At 38.1% G+C, this 17,359-nt stretch overlaps 1 protein-coding gene across 1 annotated transcript in view; it reads left to right on the top strand.

Annotated features, from left to right (window-relative positions):
* The window catches only part of MYOM1 (myomesin 1), a 151,454-nt gene that overhangs the window by 68,062 nt on the left and 66,033 nt on the right, over positions 1 to 17,359 (top strand). The window contains exons 11-15 of the mRNA XM_021686222.1: positions 1,926 to 2,067; positions 4,721 to 4,920; positions 6,750 to 6,806; positions 12,130 to 12,254; positions 16,728 to 16,911. Of these exons, the coding sequence (XP_021541897.1) occupies positions 1,926 to 2,067; positions 4,721 to 4,920; positions 6,750 to 6,806; positions 12,130 to 12,254; positions 16,728 to 16,911 (708 nt within the window). The remainder of the gene's footprint in view (positions 1 to 1,925; positions 2,068 to 4,720; positions 4,921 to 6,749; positions 6,807 to 12,129; positions 12,255 to 16,727; positions 16,912 to 17,359) is intronic.

Below are 17,359 nucleotides of genomic sequence, written 5' to 3'. Positions count from 1 at the left end.
GAGAAAGGAGGGCACAGGCTAGGAAGAGGGCAATTGCCACGGACCGAGTGGGCGCTATGGTCAAGCAGCCTGGAGCAGCTGCTGAGAGCCGCGAGCACAGATGTGTCTCAACATAACACAGTATTTGGATTTGGCTTCCAGCAGCTCCTACACAGAACCTGTTTTTAGAAAGACTGTTAAGCCCACCCGAAGAATGGCACGGTGCAGGCCATGTTATAAATATGCTGAAAAATGGCTCCCTGGGTGCCTACTGTCTGCCAGGGGCTCTGTTATATACAGTGGATATTCAGCAAGCTAAACCGGGGATTCCTGGTTGTTACATCATGGGCCGTTAGCAAAAGGACATGGGTGAAGGTTGCCACCTGTCCCCTCCCAACTGAGTGGCTTTCCAGCATCCCTCTTCTGCCACTTAGGCCTGTTAACCTCAGCATCTTGACCCCTTTCTAGCTCTGCTCTAACTTCACCGTCGGCAGGCTTGCCCCCCAATCCAGTGCTCTCAAAGCCTGAAAGCAAAGAAGTTTCTCCCCACCAAAATGCTTGCTTTTAGGGGCCATGATTTAGTTATGTTCTGGTACAGCACTTATGCCAGAGAAGTTGCCTAGAACACTTTCCTGCAGGTTTTTGGGGCAAAAAACAGAATGTTCAAAACCAAAGTGACTTGAGCTCCTCACGGGCAATGCAAACCTATCAAATTCAGAAGTGCACAAATATTTCTGCCTTATTATCAAATGGTTTAGTAATTCCTAAGAGTTACAGAAGTATAGCTCGTTGTAAAAGAAAAGTGTTTATTCAGTCAACAGAAGTGTTTTCCTTGAGTTGAGTGGCTCCGACACGTCTCAGCCTCCTGTCCGGTTAACTCCAGTTATGAAGAGGTGGATCAGAGGTCAGGAGGAATTGGCACTGTGGACCCCACCTCCAGGAACCCTGCCTCCCACTTAAAAGGCTATTGACTGATTATTTTCCTTCTCCTTGCTCTCCTCCTGAAAACATCCCTGGTTCACTAATTTAGCTGTGCCTGAAGACACTGCTGTGAGGAGACGCACTGTCAGAGGATCTCATTTCATAAACAATAACTGCCCTCTCCTTCTTCTATAATCCTGGACTTCTACTAAACTTGGATAAACTATGCTCAGATGTGAATATTGCATCAGAGTTCCTTTCGCAAGTGTCCTCAGTCTGGGAACAAACATTTGATTAAAGTGAATGTTTTCCTTTCTCTTCCAAAGTGGGAGTGCCCCTCAGAGGGATGGGCGAAGCTTCGTGGTTTGTATTCTCTTGTGATGCATCCACAAGGTGACAGAGGGGGCTGTGTGTTCCCCTTCTGAGTAATTCATATTTCTGAGTAACACTGCACACTAGATATCTTAAGAACAGACTTTCTGGCTCAGCTTCCCTTGGACTTTTCTGATAGCGATTCCTGACATCTCCATATTTATTTTCCTTTATTTTTTATTTTTTTAGAAGATTTTGTTTATATTTGACAGAGAAAGAGAGAGCACAAGCAGGGGGAGCAGCAGAGGGAGAGGGAGAAGCAGGCTCCCCACTGAGCAGGGAGCCCGACATGGGACTCGATCCCAGGACCCTTGGGATGGTGACCTGGGCCGAAGGCAGACGCTTAACTGACTGAGCCACCCAGGCACCCCATATTTATTTTCCTTTAGGACATTTTGGGCAGGCGAAGGCCATGAGGCAAAGGTCATGAGTCCTTTTTATAGCCCTTTCTAACATAATGTTCTTTGTACTGATGATGAAAAGCACAGATTTTCATGTTGGTCAGCAAATTCTAAGATCGGAACTCGCTCTGTTTGGGCCAAAGATGCAGCCACTATGCGTGTGGTAAGAAATGTGTGCACTGAGTCCGAGACTGCCAGACTCTGATGGCTCTTGTCTGAGAGGCTTAAAGGGATCCTTCTTTATCTCCACAGACGCTGATGCAGAGATTGAAGGAGCTCCAGCCTCTGCCTTGGATGTGGTGTGCTTAGATGCCAACAAAGATTATATCATCATCTCTTGGAAACAGCCAGCTGTGGATGGAGGGAGTCCTATTCTGGGATATTTTATTGATAAGTTAGTACTTAGTTTAGTTTCAGTTCAAGTGATTTGGCCATAGAGAGGCATGCTTGATTTCTCCCACCATTTCTACGTGAAATATTTCTTTTCTGGTCTCCTCTCTCTCTTTCTCTTTCTCTCTCTCTATGTCTGTCTGTCTGTCTCTTTCTCTCTCTCTCTCTCTCACACTCACACCCCTATCTATTGACCTAAATTTCAAAGATAATTTTTGAACTTGACTACCAATGGAAGTCACTAATTTGGCAAGAATGCTATAAATTTGTAGACCTTATAGAGGGTCCAATATATTTAATGTCCACATCCCTAGTAAGTCAGTAATTTTAAAATATTAAATACCTAAAGAATAATACTTTAGGAATACTAACAAAATCTTATTTATTTCACAGGATGTGGTTTCAAGTTAAACAAAGAAATAACAAATATCAATAGTATTAAATTATGTTCTTTCTACAAGTTTTTGCAATTTACAATCTCCAAAACTTAGAACCTCTGATATTTATAGTAACTGGGTCTTACACATTAATTATCCAGTGAGTTTGGACAATACAGACAACAAATTTAGATTATCAACCTAAATACATTATTATCTGACTTAGTTTCTATTCAAATAGTTGCTACAATTCTCTTTCCATTTTTTAGTAATAGAATCTAATTGTGGAAACCACTAAGGACATATAATCTGTGCCACTGTGGTACAACAGGTTTGTACCAAGGTGTCTTAAACCAAATATTTATGGTAATAAGTAAATATATGCCCATTGGGCTCAATACCATCCAGAGAAATATTTATAATAAGTCATATACTATTTAACCATATACTAAATATTTCCACATTACTTTGTCATTTAGTAATGATGAACTGTGAAGTTTTTGGTAGATTCTTTTTCATCCTTACAGACTGCTTTATTGTCTTTGGCAGATTTCCAAGGGATTTGCAAACTTAATCAGTGTTAAGACCAGGGACAATCAGAAGTACATTTTGCTTAGTCATAATAAAAATAACCGTATTGCGGCTGATATTTATTAAACATTGCCTATGTGCACGGCACTGTTCTAAATACATCACATATATTAACCATTAACTATAACCGCCATTTGAAAGTTAGATACTTATTACAAGTAGGAAACAGTTGCTGGCCCAAAGCCACATGCTAGTGAGAAAACACTAAGTTGCCTAAATTCGCACAGGTAGTAAGTAGCAGAACTAGAATTCAAATATCAGCCTGGCCATATATTTGTGTTCTTTCTGCTCCAACATGCTGTAGACATCTCCAGAGCAGCTGCTTTCCGCCTTTCTTTCTGCCCACATGAGGGTTGGGAAGCACACTGTTGTATCACTGGGTCCCCATGACAGCATCTGCATAGGGAGAGAGGAAGAATCTCTGGAGACAGGGGCAGTTTGAAGAAATGTCCTAGGCCTCTCGGCTCCCTCCCAAACCCTACCCATAGCAGCTCCAGAATTTCTACAAAGACGAGATTTAAGGGTGGCAGGCAGGGATTGAAGCCATATTTCATAGCACTTTACATAAGGTTGAGGAAATGCTATTATCTATATCAAAGAATGGAAGGGTGAGGCTGAGGAAGCAGAGAAACCTCTTGCCCTGACTACGTTTGCACTGCCATTGGAACCCCCTCCCCCATGCAAATTATTTGGGAATTAGACATTTTAGACATGGAGCCATGTTGGCAAAGTGACATAAACTAAAAGTTCAGTGCTCTGCTCATGAAAACTGATGAGTTACTTAATCCTAATGCTGTGTAATTTAATCACACACTGAGAGCCATTAACCCCTGTCGATCAGGCCAATAGCATAATATGAACTGCCATCTATGTCTCCCAGGATGTGACCACTCCATCCCAGACACCAACTGCTGTAAAAGCACCTTGTTAGAAATCAGAGGTTCAAGCACGTAATCTCTCCCTGCCAGGCCTGAGAGTTTCCCTGCATCTCACCAATCTCATCTGTTTAGAAACACATATGTTACAATACTCTCCTCACCCTTCTACCCACACAGAATGTAATGATCATCAAGCGGGCTCTTTCCAGGGGTGACTGGCTGGCTCAATCCTAGAGCGTGCAGCTCTCGATCTCAGGGTTGTGAGTTTGAGCCCCACATTGGGTGTAGAGATTACTTAAGAAAAAAAAGTACACTCTTTCCAAACTACAGTATAAATAGGTATATTTAAGGTATTAACTTTCTCAAACAGTAGTTTTATTTTTAAAAGAAAATGCATAAAGAAGACAAAGAAGTCACCAATGGTAGAATTGAAGATGTCAGCCAGGAAGATGTTTGGGGGATCTCCCCCTCAGTCTCTCCAGTGTATAGATTGTACAAACCTACCTATTGTTGTGTCTGTTTTTCCCCCAAAGTTCTTCTGCTTAGCACACAAAGCCCCTCAGCTGCTTGCTTTTAGGGAGTTTAAAGGAAGTATGCATGTTTAGGAAGGATCTGAGGCATTTTTATTATTAAAGAATACACACTGCAATTGAGTGGAACTAAGTGCGTGCAGTTAAGTAACTACTGAACCACACTTGAGCTGGGTAGGTTATAGGGAGATCTGAAGCAATTGGGTGGGTTTGCAGCTTTGGAGCTATTAATTTAGTCATACTTGTTTTAATATTCTTTCTGATCATTCTCTTTCCCTCAGGTGTGAGGTGGGCACAGATAGCTGGTCTCAATGCAATGATACACCTGTGAAGTTTGCTCGTTTTCCAGTTACTGGATTGATAGAAGGTCGTTCTTACATATTCCGAGTTCGAGCTGTGAATAAAAATGGAATAGGTCTACCATCTAGAGTTTCTGAGCCTGTGGCTGCTCTAGATCCAGCTGAGAAAGCTAGACTTAAAAGTAAGCATCTTTCAAAAATAGAAAAAAAAAAAAAAAGTAAGCGTCTTTCAATTTTCAGGATCTTGAACCTTTTTTTTTTTTTTTTTAGTATCTACACTAGATCTCATTGCAAGGTTATTCCTCCCCCTTCCACTAGAGGGAGAAGAGAATAGGAAATCCTTTATCAGAAAATCCTAGGGAAAAAAAAACAAAACCAAAACCAATTTGTTTTTAGACTTATGTCTTCACTAAGGGCTTTATTTTTTGTCTTATTTTTATTTGATTCAGAAAACTTTCCCTTGTTAAACTGAGTTCTGGGCATTCTGTTTGAAATGAAATGTGATAAAAGCCTGGGAAGCATTTTTATTCATTTTATTAGCACATTCCAAATATACTTTTCTTTTAATTCTTAAAATTATAAGGTAAATTTCTTAACCTAGAATTTGCCCCTTAGAGCATTAATACTCAACACAGTGAGTTTCTTTATATCAAAGAAAAAATACATTTACAACCTTATGTCTCTATACTTGAGTTACCATATTAGACAATCAAAAATAATCTTTTCATGTATTTAAACTCCAAGTCTCAATGTCAAAACCATGGTACATGAATTATGCCCTGCATTTGTTTCGTGGGAACCCATATGCATCCTCAGTAATAGGGATCATAAAATGACATTAAAAGATTGTTGGAAATTAACACTTCAGACTATACCAGATTTTTCAAACTTGACCCTATTAAGACATTTTAGGCCAGGTAATTATTTGTCATAGGGGGCTGTCCTGTGCATTGTAGGATGCTAAGCAGCATTCCTGGCCTGTACCCACTAGATTCCAGTAATGCCCCTCCTCCCGTTGTGACAATCAAAATTGTTTCCAACATTAGCAAATGTCCCTGAGGGGCAAAATTATCCTAGTTGAGGACTACTGGTCTATGTCGTATTTGCAGTGTTATTCTTTACTTAGGTACATGTATGGCATCATAAAAAGCTAAGTAAAATACCTTTTCTCTGGAGACTTTTTCTAATCAAGCTCCTTGATTGCCCTCTGATTATTTTTCGCCTACTATCTGACTTCCCTACCTCTTTCCTAATTCCAGTTCATATTTTCATTTACTCCTCTTTTATAAATTCCAGTGAAAGTAAGATTTGAATTGAAAATAGGTTATCTTTCATATCCTCTTTCTGGTTTTGTACAAGCTATGGTGAAAATCTGTTGATAAAGCAGGAGTTGAACCATTCTCTCTTTCTGTTACTTGTGGGAACACAGAAATGAATTTCCTCTTCAATGAATGAATGAATGAAATGAATTTAAATGGATTTTCCTCTTTTCCTGCCCATGTCACCCATTTTCCTTACTCCAGATCTAAACTGGTTTCCTTTGTAGATAACACTTTTCAAAATACAATGGAAAGAAATTGCTTTCATTGAACTGTACTGTAGGATTAGCCTCCCCCCCTCCTCTTTTGGCTTCATTAATGCAGATAAATAACTACTGGACTTGTAATTGTTCCAGAAACATTTCCACCAAATACATGCTATCTCTTAAGAAGAGATGAGAGAACTTACATGTTTCCAGAAATCTGTATTGAACAGTAAATGAACATAGGTTATTTACCTTGCTTGTGAAAGTATAATTCCAGAAATATTGACTCCAACTAGGTGGGCTCTGTGCTCTGTAAGATTGTGGGTCCCTTGAAGACACAACACCATATATATGCTCAGTAAGATTCATTAGGAAAATATGTAATAAACTAGTATCAAACCAATTTGTGACTATTATGGCCAGTTTATGAGTGCAATTGAAACCGCATTTATGAGTTTTGTGATTTTTACATTTATCTTTGCTCAGGCCGCCCTTCAGCACCCTGGACTGGGCAGATCATTGTCACTGAAGAGGAACCTACAGGTAAAAGCTCAGTTTTCCCCAGATACTGTTGCCAGTGTTTTGCCATGTGGTTTAGCCTTTATTACAGAGGGTACAGTGTATATTATTTAAGATGTTTCAGAAAGAACATTCTGAAATATTTGGAGATCATAAAGTAGCTTATATTTTTAGAGAATCACTGTTTTTAAAAAGAAGGTTTAGGGGCGCCTGGGTGGCTCAGTTGGTTAAGCGACTGCCTTCGGCTCAGGTCGTGATCCTGGAGTCCCGGGATCGAGTCCCGCATCGGGCTCCCTGCTTGGCGGGGAGTCTGCTTCTCCCTCTGACCCTCCTCCCTCTCATGCTGTCTCTCATTCTCTCTCTCTCAAATAAATAAATAAAATCTTTAAAAAAAAAAAAAGAAGGTTTATTGAGGTGCAATTGACATCGAGTAAACTGATACCTGTAAAATGTACAATTTGACAAATTCTCCATGTATATACACCTGTGAAACTGTCACCATGATCAAAATAATGAACATATCCACCACCTCTAAAATTTCCTCATGCCCCTTTGTAATTTCTTTCTCCTACCTCTGCCCATCTCCAGGCCTTCACTGATCTGCTTTCTGTCACTCTAGTTTGCATTTTCCACACTCTTAGATAAATGGTATCATACTCATTTTTCTCTGGTTTTCTTCACTCAGCATAATTATTTTGAGATTTATTCATGTTGATATATGTATCGGTTCATTTCAATTTTTTATTCATTTACTGTCAAAAGCCTCTATGAACATCCTTGTTAAGTGTTTGTATGGACATATGCTTTTCATTTCTCTTGGATAAATACCTAGGAGTTGGACAGATAGGTCATGTGGTAGGTGTATGTTTAATTTTTTTTTTTTTGGTGTAAGTTTAATTTTTAAAGAAACTGCCAACTGTTTCCAAGATATTTGTACCATTTTATATTCCCATCAGTAGTATATGAGTTCCAGTTGCTCCACATTGTCACCAGTAATGGTATTTCATAATGGGAGCATAGTGGTTTTAATTTGCATTTCCCTAATATTGTTGGACATCTTTTTATGTGTATATTGTCATTTTTGCCTCAAATTTGAATCTTTGCCAAATCAAGTTTACTTAGATATTTTTCCTAGAAATGTTGTAGCATTAGCTCTTAGATTTCAATCTATATGCTCCGTTTTATTTTATTATTATTTTTAAAGATTTTATATATTTATTCATGAGAGACAGAGAGAGAGAGAAGCAGAGGGAGAAGCAGGCTCCCAAAGAGCAGGGAGCCCGATGCGGGACTCGATCCCAGGACCCTGGGATCATGACCTGAGCCGAAGGCAGACGCTTAACCGTCTGAGCCACCCAGGCGCCCCATATGCTCCATTTTAAATTAAATTTTTCTATATTGTGTGAAGTAAGGGTCTAAGTTTTATTGTTATCATGATCATTTTGCATACGGCTATCCAATTATTTCAGTAAACAGTTCAAAAGTTATCCTTTTTCCATTGAATTGCCTTGGCACCATTGGCAGAATCAATTGGTTGCATATTTGTGGATCTATCTGGAATCTCTATTGATCAATTTTATTTTCTCTATACCAACAACACTATCTTGATTACTGTAGCTTTAGGTTGTTGTTGTTTTAAAGCTTCCGAGTCTAAAATAAATAAATAAATAAATAAATAAATAAATAAATAAATAAAAATTTTAAAAAGCTTCATAGTTTTGAAATTAGGTAATATTAGTCCTCTATTTTTCCCCCAAAGCCATTTTGGCTATTCTGCCTTTGCATTTCCACATAAATTTTAAGATTAGCTTATTAATTTCTATAAAAACCCTACTGGGACTTCAACTGAGTGTTATATATCCTATCTTCTTGTTCTATCAGTTGATAGAGTAGTGTTGAAATCTCTGACCAAACGGTAGATTTATTTTTTTTCTTCTTGTAGTTCTACCGTGTTTTGCTTCATATTGTTTGAGGCTTCGTTATTACATGCATAAACATTTTAATTGTTATATCTTCTTATGAATTGACCACTTTGTTATTATAAAGTGACACTCTTTATCCATGGTAATGTTTTTTTGCTCAGAAATCTACTTTGTCTGATACTAATATAATCATTCCAGGTTTTTTTTAAATTAGTGTTAGCATAGTATATGCTTTCCATCCTTTTACTTTTGACCTACATGTGTCTTTATATTTAAATTGTATTTCTTGTAGGCAGCATATAGTTAGGTCTTGATTTTTCATCCAGTTGGGTAATCTTTGCCTTTTTATTGGAGTGTTTGAACAATTTACATTTTGTGTGATTATTGATATGGTTGGATTTAAATCTACCATCTTGCTATTTGTTTTCTACCAATCTACCTGTTTGTTTCCCTTCTCCTTTTTTTCTACTTTCTTTTGGATTGAGTATTTTTTTATTATTCCATTTTAGCTATTTTATCTTATCACCTATAATTCTTTGTTTTGCATTATAGTAGTTTAGAATTTTAATACACATCTTCTCACCACCTCCTTCAAATAAGATTATACTACTTCATGTATAATGTAAGAACTTAAAACAGTGTTACTCCATTTCCCCTTTCAAGCCTTGGTGCTGTTATTTCATGGATTTTATTTGTGTATATATTACAAATTGCACAATACAATGTTATTGTTTTAGTTCAAATAGTCACTTATCTTCCAAAGAAATTTAAAAGGAAGAAAAAACTTTTCAATATTCTCTCACATTTTTATCGTTTCTGTTGTTCTTCATTTCTTTGTGTAGATCTGGATTTTCATCTGGTATCATTTTCTTAGTACCTGAAGCATTTCCTTTAATATTTCTTGCAGTGCAGTCCTGCTGATTGTGAATTATTTTATTTTTTGTATGTCTAAGACAGTCTGTATTTCATCTTCATTTTTGAAATAGATGTTCACCGGTTATAGAATTCCAGATTGACAGTTTTTCTTTCAGTACTTTAGAAAGGATGATCCACTGTAGCGCATATCTGCACTATAAGAATGACTATCGTTATTCTTATTTTTGTCCCTCAGTATGTATCTTTTTCTCTCTACCTGCTTTTAACAGGTTCTTTTTATCATTGGATTGAGAAATTTGTTTGTGATATGCATTTGTGTTGTTTCCTTCATGTGTCTTGAGCTTGGGGTGTACAAGTTCCTTGGATCTGTGAGTTTACAATTTTCATCAGCCTTGGAAAATTCTTCACCATTGTTTCTTTTTTTCTTTTTTTCTTTTTTTTAAAGATTTTGTTTATTTGACAGAGAGAGATACAGCGAGAGAGGGAACACAAGCAGGGGGAGTGGGAGAGGGAGAAGCAGGCTTCCCGCGGAGCAGGGAGCCCGATGCGGGGCTCGATCCCAGGACCCTGGGATCAGGACCTGAGCCGAAGGCAGACGCTTAACGACTGAGCCACCCAGGCGCCCCACCATTGTTTCTTTAAACATTTTTTTTCTGTATCCCCTTCTCTCTGCTGTACTTCAGGAACTCCAATTACATGCCACTTGAAACCACAGATCACTGATGCTGTGTTCATTTTCCCTTTCAGTCTTTTTGCTTTCTGTGTTTCATTTCAGACACTTTCTGCCACTGTGTCATAATTTTACTATCCTTGTCTTCTTCAGTGTCTAACTTGCTGTGAATTCCAGTCAGTGTGTGGGTTTTGTTTTGTTTTGTTTTCATTTCAGACTTTGTAATTTCCATCTGTAGAAGTCGAGAACAATTTGTATTATTTTTTATATTTTCCATGTCTTTATTTAACATGTTTAATCTTTACCTTCTTGAACATATGGAATATTTTTACAATAACTGTTTTTATATCCTTGTTGGCTAATTCTATAATCTGTGACATTTTTGGTTTTGTTTTTGTTGATTGATTTTTCTCCTCAGAAAGGGCTGTATTTTCTTGCTTCTTTGCATACTTAATAACCTTTCATGAGATGCCAGACATTTTGAATTTACATTGTTTGGTGCTGGATATTTTTGTATTTTTATAAATGCTCTTGAGCTTTGTTCTGGGGAAATGATTTGATCTTTCAAGGCTTGCTTTTGTTAAGTGAAATCGGAACAGACTTTAGTCTAGGGATAATTTGGCCATGCTACAGAGGAAATAGCCTTCTGAGTAGTACTCTACCAGATGCCTGTGAATTAGGAGATTTCCGCTTTGACTGGTGGGAATATGGACTCTCCCAGGCCCTATGAGGGTTTGAGGATTATTCTCTCCAATTCTCTTGTGTGGGTTTTCCCCCCGTCTCAGGTGGTTTCCTCGCATTGATGTGCTGATCAATACTCAGGTGAGCACTCCAGAGGGACCCTCTGAAAATCTCTGAAGCCTCCCTCTCCATGCAGCCCTTTCCTCCAGTATTCATCCTTGTGACTCTATCTGTAGATACCTTGTCCTTCCTGGAATTCCAGCTTCTTCTCCTCCACCTGGGGAGACTGCCAGGCTCTACCTGGGTTGTTCTTCCTGAGCTGCTGTCTTGAAATTCTCTCCAGACAATAAGCCAGGACAATGGTAGGGCTCACCTAATTTGTTTCTCTTCTATCAGGAATCATTGTCCTAAGCCAGTAATATCCAATGTCTGTAAATAGTTGTTTCATGTATTTTGCTTGGTATTTTAGTTATTTGATGTGGAAGGGTCAGGCTGATGTCAGGAACTGCGGAGGGTCTAAAATTTTACCCTGCTTAGAAACTAATGTTTCATACCACAGTTTCATAGATGCTGGCAAAAGATAAGAGATTCCTAGGGGGAGACAAAGGACTCTATTACTCACAGCACAATTAGACAGCATGAACTTCATGTTCTCATTACTTTCCTTTGCATTGTCCCCCCGCCAAGTTCCACAGTGCGGTAGGGAGCAGCACAGATGGATGCTGTACACACAGGATATGTGTTACATCTGACTTGTACTTATAAAAGGGGCTGCCAGCAAATCTACCCAAGCTTTCTCTGAAGAAGGACATTATCTTTACTATCCTGGTGAGAAAACAAATCAACTTTCTGCCCTAGAGAATATACTGTCTTTATATTCCAAGTTTGTTTGCTATCTAAACATCCTTGAAAAGATATTCTATAAAAAGCTGATATAGGATATACAGAAAGTATAACTTATATCATTACTGTTTTTTAGGACCAGTAAGAAAATCAAAATTGCCAAGCAAAGAAAGTAAAATTGTGGCTTTGAATGAATGAATGAATGTTTTAGGAAGAATTTCAGAGATGAGGTACTTCTTTATACTGTGGAGCAGTAATTAACTCTTGCTCCAGTGGGAGAGAAACATCTATGACTCTTGGCATATGCTGGGCTTCCCAGAGCATGTGCTTTTCACTTTTCCTTGTTGTTTTTCAGAGGGTATTATTCCCGGGCCCCCCACAGACCTCTCAGTCACAGAGGCTACCCGGAGCTATGTGGTGCTAAGTTGGAAGCCTCCTGGCCAGCGTGGCCATGAGGGCATTCTGTACTTTGTGGAAAAGGTAAGACTCTGGGATCGACATTATTACCTCAGGCCTCTTCTTAAAGATTTCTTTAAAGAAATAGAGATTACATTTCCATTGTGTCCTGACCTCTTTAAACCCTTATAAACTATAAACAGTCCTCACCAAAATATGTATATCACATAGAACTTTGCCTGAAAGTTCAGGGGGTTTATGGATCCCTGGAGCTCACCCATAGACTTCTAAGAGGTCCGAAGACCCCAAATTAAAACCCTTTTAAGCAGAGAAATGTTCCTGAAACTAGATTGTTCATATGGCACTGTTTTCTAGACACTTTCTCTGTTTTCCTTGCTCTAGTAATGGCTTTTCATCTCTCTACAACTTGTCTCATACAGTCAGAAATGAACATTGATGAGGGTAGATGAGCTAGAGGAATAAAAGTTACAGTACTTTCAGAATCCTGTCAAATAGCCAGAGAGTTAAAGAGAGAAAGTCCTTACATGCTGCCGCACACTCGGCTAGTACTACTCAAGTGTAGATAGTAGGGTAGGGTCAGGAATTACAAACAGCATGAGATACTGGCTAGTTCTTGCCCTCAAATATCTTACAATTTTATTGTAATTATGTTAGAGAGGGCAGCATATAATGAAGGCCTAAAATGGGTGGGATGATGAGAATTATATGTGACTCCATCACATACCTATATTTGAAGGTGGTTGTGGTAAGTATTTCTACCCAGAAAATGGAGAGGAGCCAAGACCTGGAAAGGATGTTATTTGGGGGAAGTGCCCAGTTGCAAGTGCAGACATATAGGAGGAACACCTGCTAGGTAAGGCATACTTGCTACAGGAAAAGGGCATTTAAAGAGAATTTGCTTAAAATGAGGTTCAAAATCCATTTGTTAAAGTTTTGATTAAGATGTAATTGGAAAAAATGAAACAAAAGTAAGTTTATTTTATGTTATCTGTGAGAATGTTTACATTTTTATTGGCAGCCATGCACCATTTTATTTATTTATTTATTTTTAATGCACCATTTTTTTTAAGAACAGTGAATGAAACAATTGGCTGTACTCTTTTGTGTATTTTGTTTTTATAAAATTTTGTGATAACACGATAAGTTATCATTTACATTTTACTTTCATAGCAAAATTATAGAAAACGTCTTTATTTGGCAAAAATATTATGTAGCTTGGTTAGTTTTCCTGAGAGCTTTTCTCTTTCATCCTTAATGCTATTCTGATCATTCAATTTCAGAACACCTATTAGGTCACCTTCCCTGACAATTATTACAAGAGAATAGATATCATAGATATATAGGTGTGTACAAAAATGCAAACATCTGCAAATTAGGTGACAACATAAAACCAAAGGCAACTATCACTATGGCCTTTTAGTCATTTCAGATCATCAGAGAAAATTATACTAGCACTAAAACTGCTAGGATCTGTGGCTTTCCTATCTTAATTAATAAATTTATTAATTTATTTCCTTGATAAAGACATTTAGCTCCTGTCTTTGAGGAGCATGCCTCACTTCTTATCCCTAGCAAATTGGTAACAATAAATGGATTGTCTCTTTAACATGCAATATGGGCATCTTTCAAAAGAGTCTGATTTTACCAAAATAATATTAGAAGTTTTTATTGGTATTAATTTGTGTATTTTCTAGATGTTAGCCTCAAATTAAGTATAACTTGAGTAGCATTTCTGATTTAAAATTTTTTTTTCTATTTTTTTTTAATAGGGGGCAAGACTAGAGTGGAAAATGTTTATTTCCTGGTGTGCTTAATTCATACCCTTCACTGAATCTTTTTGAAATGCTCCGCAGGAAAAGAGTTCTGAATAAGCTCTGTGACAATAATTACCATCTTTCCTACAGTAGTGACATAGTAACAACCTACCACTGAGGCATTTTCTTCAGATGAGTTAACTTTGGCTTCTGTTGAACATTTCCTCTGGTCACATAAACTCTAATTTCTCCAGGAAAATCTATCACTTCCCTAGACCTAAATGCATATGAGTCTGTGATTAAAAATTTAAGTGTTCTTCCACCAGCGAACCTATTAGTATGGAACAGAGGGAACATGTATGAGTGCACTCTGAGTAGAGAGGCCTCTGTAGGCACCGCTGACATATACAAAAGGCCCAGGATGTTGACATATTGGGGGAGCAGAACATGCCCAGAGACTAGGGCACATTTACAGAAGAACTCTCCAGACGTCAAACCGTTCTACTCAGCTGAATCTCAGGTTATTTCTGATGAGCCTCTTCTAACATGTTGACCTTTCTAAAGGGCAGTGTTTCACATGCTCTTGTCCTGCAGTGCGTTTTCATCCCCAGAATGCTCATGCCTGTGGGAATGCTGCTTCTTCAGTAACCCTTGAGCTTGCACTTCTTTACAGAACTTGTTACCAGAAATTGCACACACATAAAGCACAAACTTGCCTGTCTTGGCTACTGCTTACTTCCAGTTACACCGTGTCTGTGAGCCCTGAAATTGTTGACATTTAATAGAAGGCATCGATGGGGCATAGAATTTGCAGTTAGTAAGAGACAGAGCTAGGATTTGAACCTGGGCAGTCTGGCTCAGTTTTCATATATTGTATCCAACTAGTATACATCATTGCATTTCAACCTTCCCAAGCCTGCCTTCTCTGGAAAACTTGGATAATCACACAGTGCTACCCCCACAATACTTACAGTTCAGAGCATAGTTGAGAGGATTAAAGAGTTACAATGGCATAAAGCTCTTAGCATAGTGAAAGGCAGCTATTATTTTTATTATGAAAGAACAAATGGTAATTGTTATATGTTCCCCAGTGGAGAAAATGTCAAAATGAATCAAAGCCATAAACTAAAGGATTAAAGATCTGGGAGAATTTTATCCCTCAGTTAGCAGCAGATTGACTGTTTAGGGGGAATTTATCCTCTCCACCCTCCCACACACAATGACACAATCATGAAAGATTCTACAAGGGCTTTAGAGGTTACCTTGTCACATTTGCTTTTTTTACAAATGATGAAACTGAGACCAAAGAATACTCACATGACTTTCCCAAGGTCACATATCTTGTTATTAACAAAGCTAGGATCGCAATGAATGCCTCTGGGTCCTTTGCACCATACCACATTGCCTTCCATTTCAAGTCAATGAAGATTACGCCAAGCGATATATCAGTATTCTTATAGTCCCAACAGCGTATCATCCTTGACAGCTGGTCACTGTATCACAAGGTTTGGATTTCTAGAAAAGTCTCTTGAAAATGTTCAGAAGTTCCGAAGCAAAATCACTTCTACTGACCTTGGGGCAGAATTGAGAGTTCAAATAGGCGGGATAAAGGATTACTGAAGACTAATCATAGTTTTCTCACTATATTCTCTACAAAGTGCAAATCGACACCACATCCTTTCAAGGATATCAGAGTAATTCTAGATCATTTTAGTTCTAAGAACAGAATTGCTTTGAATTTAGTTTACCCCATCATTTATTCTAAAATATGGGGAAGAGGGGCGCCTGGGTGGCTCAGTCGGTTAAGCGGCTGCCTTCGGCTCAGGTCATGATCCCTGGGTCCCGGGATCGAGCCCCACGTCCGGCTCCCTCTCAGTGGAGAGCCTGCTTCTCCCTCTCTCTCTGCCTGCCTCTCTGCCTACTTGTGCTTTCTCTCTGTGTGTCAAATAAATAAATAAAATCTTTAAAATAAAATAAAATATGGGGAAGAAAAAAAGAACCTCTTTAACTTTCATTAACTTCCTTCCTTCCTTCATTCAGAATTCAAAACAATTCATTCATTCAGAAAAAAACCAATTGTTGATTATCTACTATGTGCCAGATACAATTCTAGGCTCTGGGGTATAGCAGTGAACAAGACAACTCCCTGAACTCATTTCATTGAAATTTACTTTCCAATGGAGGAGATGACAAATAAACAACTTAATTTCAAATACAGTTAAGTGTTTTGAAAAAAATAAAGCAGGGTAAGGGATAGAAAGTGATGAGAAAGGAGCGAGGAACTCTTTTAGATTCTTTGATAGAATAGGGAGGGGATGATCAAGAAGGCCTTTTTGAGGAAGTGGTGTTTGAGTACAGACCTGAATGAGATTATGAGTCATTAAATAACACTCAATTAAAATAACACAGTTTATAACAATGAAAATTTAAGTATTTTATATAGCATAGTAAATCTACTTACCTACCCTAAGAATTAGAAAAGTATCTGACCCCAAACTGCCTTCAAAATAAAGTCTTTTATAAGTAGATCGATGATCTTTAGTTAATAAGTTAGTGAAGTATTAAAGTAGCATATTTGTCAAACAATCTGAAGCCATATGTGATTTTGATAATCCTCTGGACTATAGATGCTTCATCCCTAATTTCCTCCAAATCTCTTCTCCAGTTCAACTCAAAACAGGTAAGTAGTTGCTGACTGATAAATAAGATTGCTAGTTGCCTGGCTCAGAGTCCCCATCTATTCTTGCCCTACTGTGAATGGGTCTCTCTGTTTGGGCTGCAGTGTGACGCAGGAACAGAAAACTGGCAGCGGGTGAACACAGAGCTCCCCGTGAAGTCTCCCCGCTTTGCTCTGTTCGACCTGGCTGAAGGGAAATCCTACCGTTTCCGCGTCCGCTGTTCTAACTCAGCAGGAGTTGGTGAGCCCTCAGAGGCAACCGAAGTGACCGTGGTAGGGGACAAACTTGGTGAGTAAAGAGTTTGGTTGAACAACTGTAAACTGATTTTACTTCAATTTAAGAAAAAATTCCAAAGCAAGAATCTCATTAGAATGTATCTATCCAGAAGTAAAAGTGGTGGCATCCTTCTTTCACATTATAAATGTAATTGACAACTCTACCTGACTGATACGTTTTAAAAATTCATTATTATGAGTTATGAAGTTATGAAAAGTAAACTTCTCCAGGAGTTTCAACAGTATTGCTAATGTATTTTTTTCCTGGAGTATTTAGTGTATCGTTATGCCCCCAAACTAACATACGTATTTTAAAATTTTCCACTTTAACAAATTTAAATAAAGTGACTGTATGTTCGACATGATTACTTATATAAAATTTATATATGTGTGTGTTTGTTCATATGTGATAAGAATGCATTTTTTAAAACCACCCTGAGTTTGATCATCATTTTCCTCCT

The sequence above is a fragment of the Neomonachus schauinslandi genome, chromosome 14 (assembly GCF_002201575.2).
Source record: "Neomonachus schauinslandi chromosome 14, ASM220157v2, whole genome shotgun sequence".
Taxonomy (NCBI): Eukaryota; Metazoa; Chordata; class Mammalia; order Carnivora; family Phocidae; genus Neomonachus; species Neomonachus schauinslandi.
Note: the sequence above shows the minus strand (reverse complement) of the source record. Positions and strands in the feature narration are given on the sequence as shown.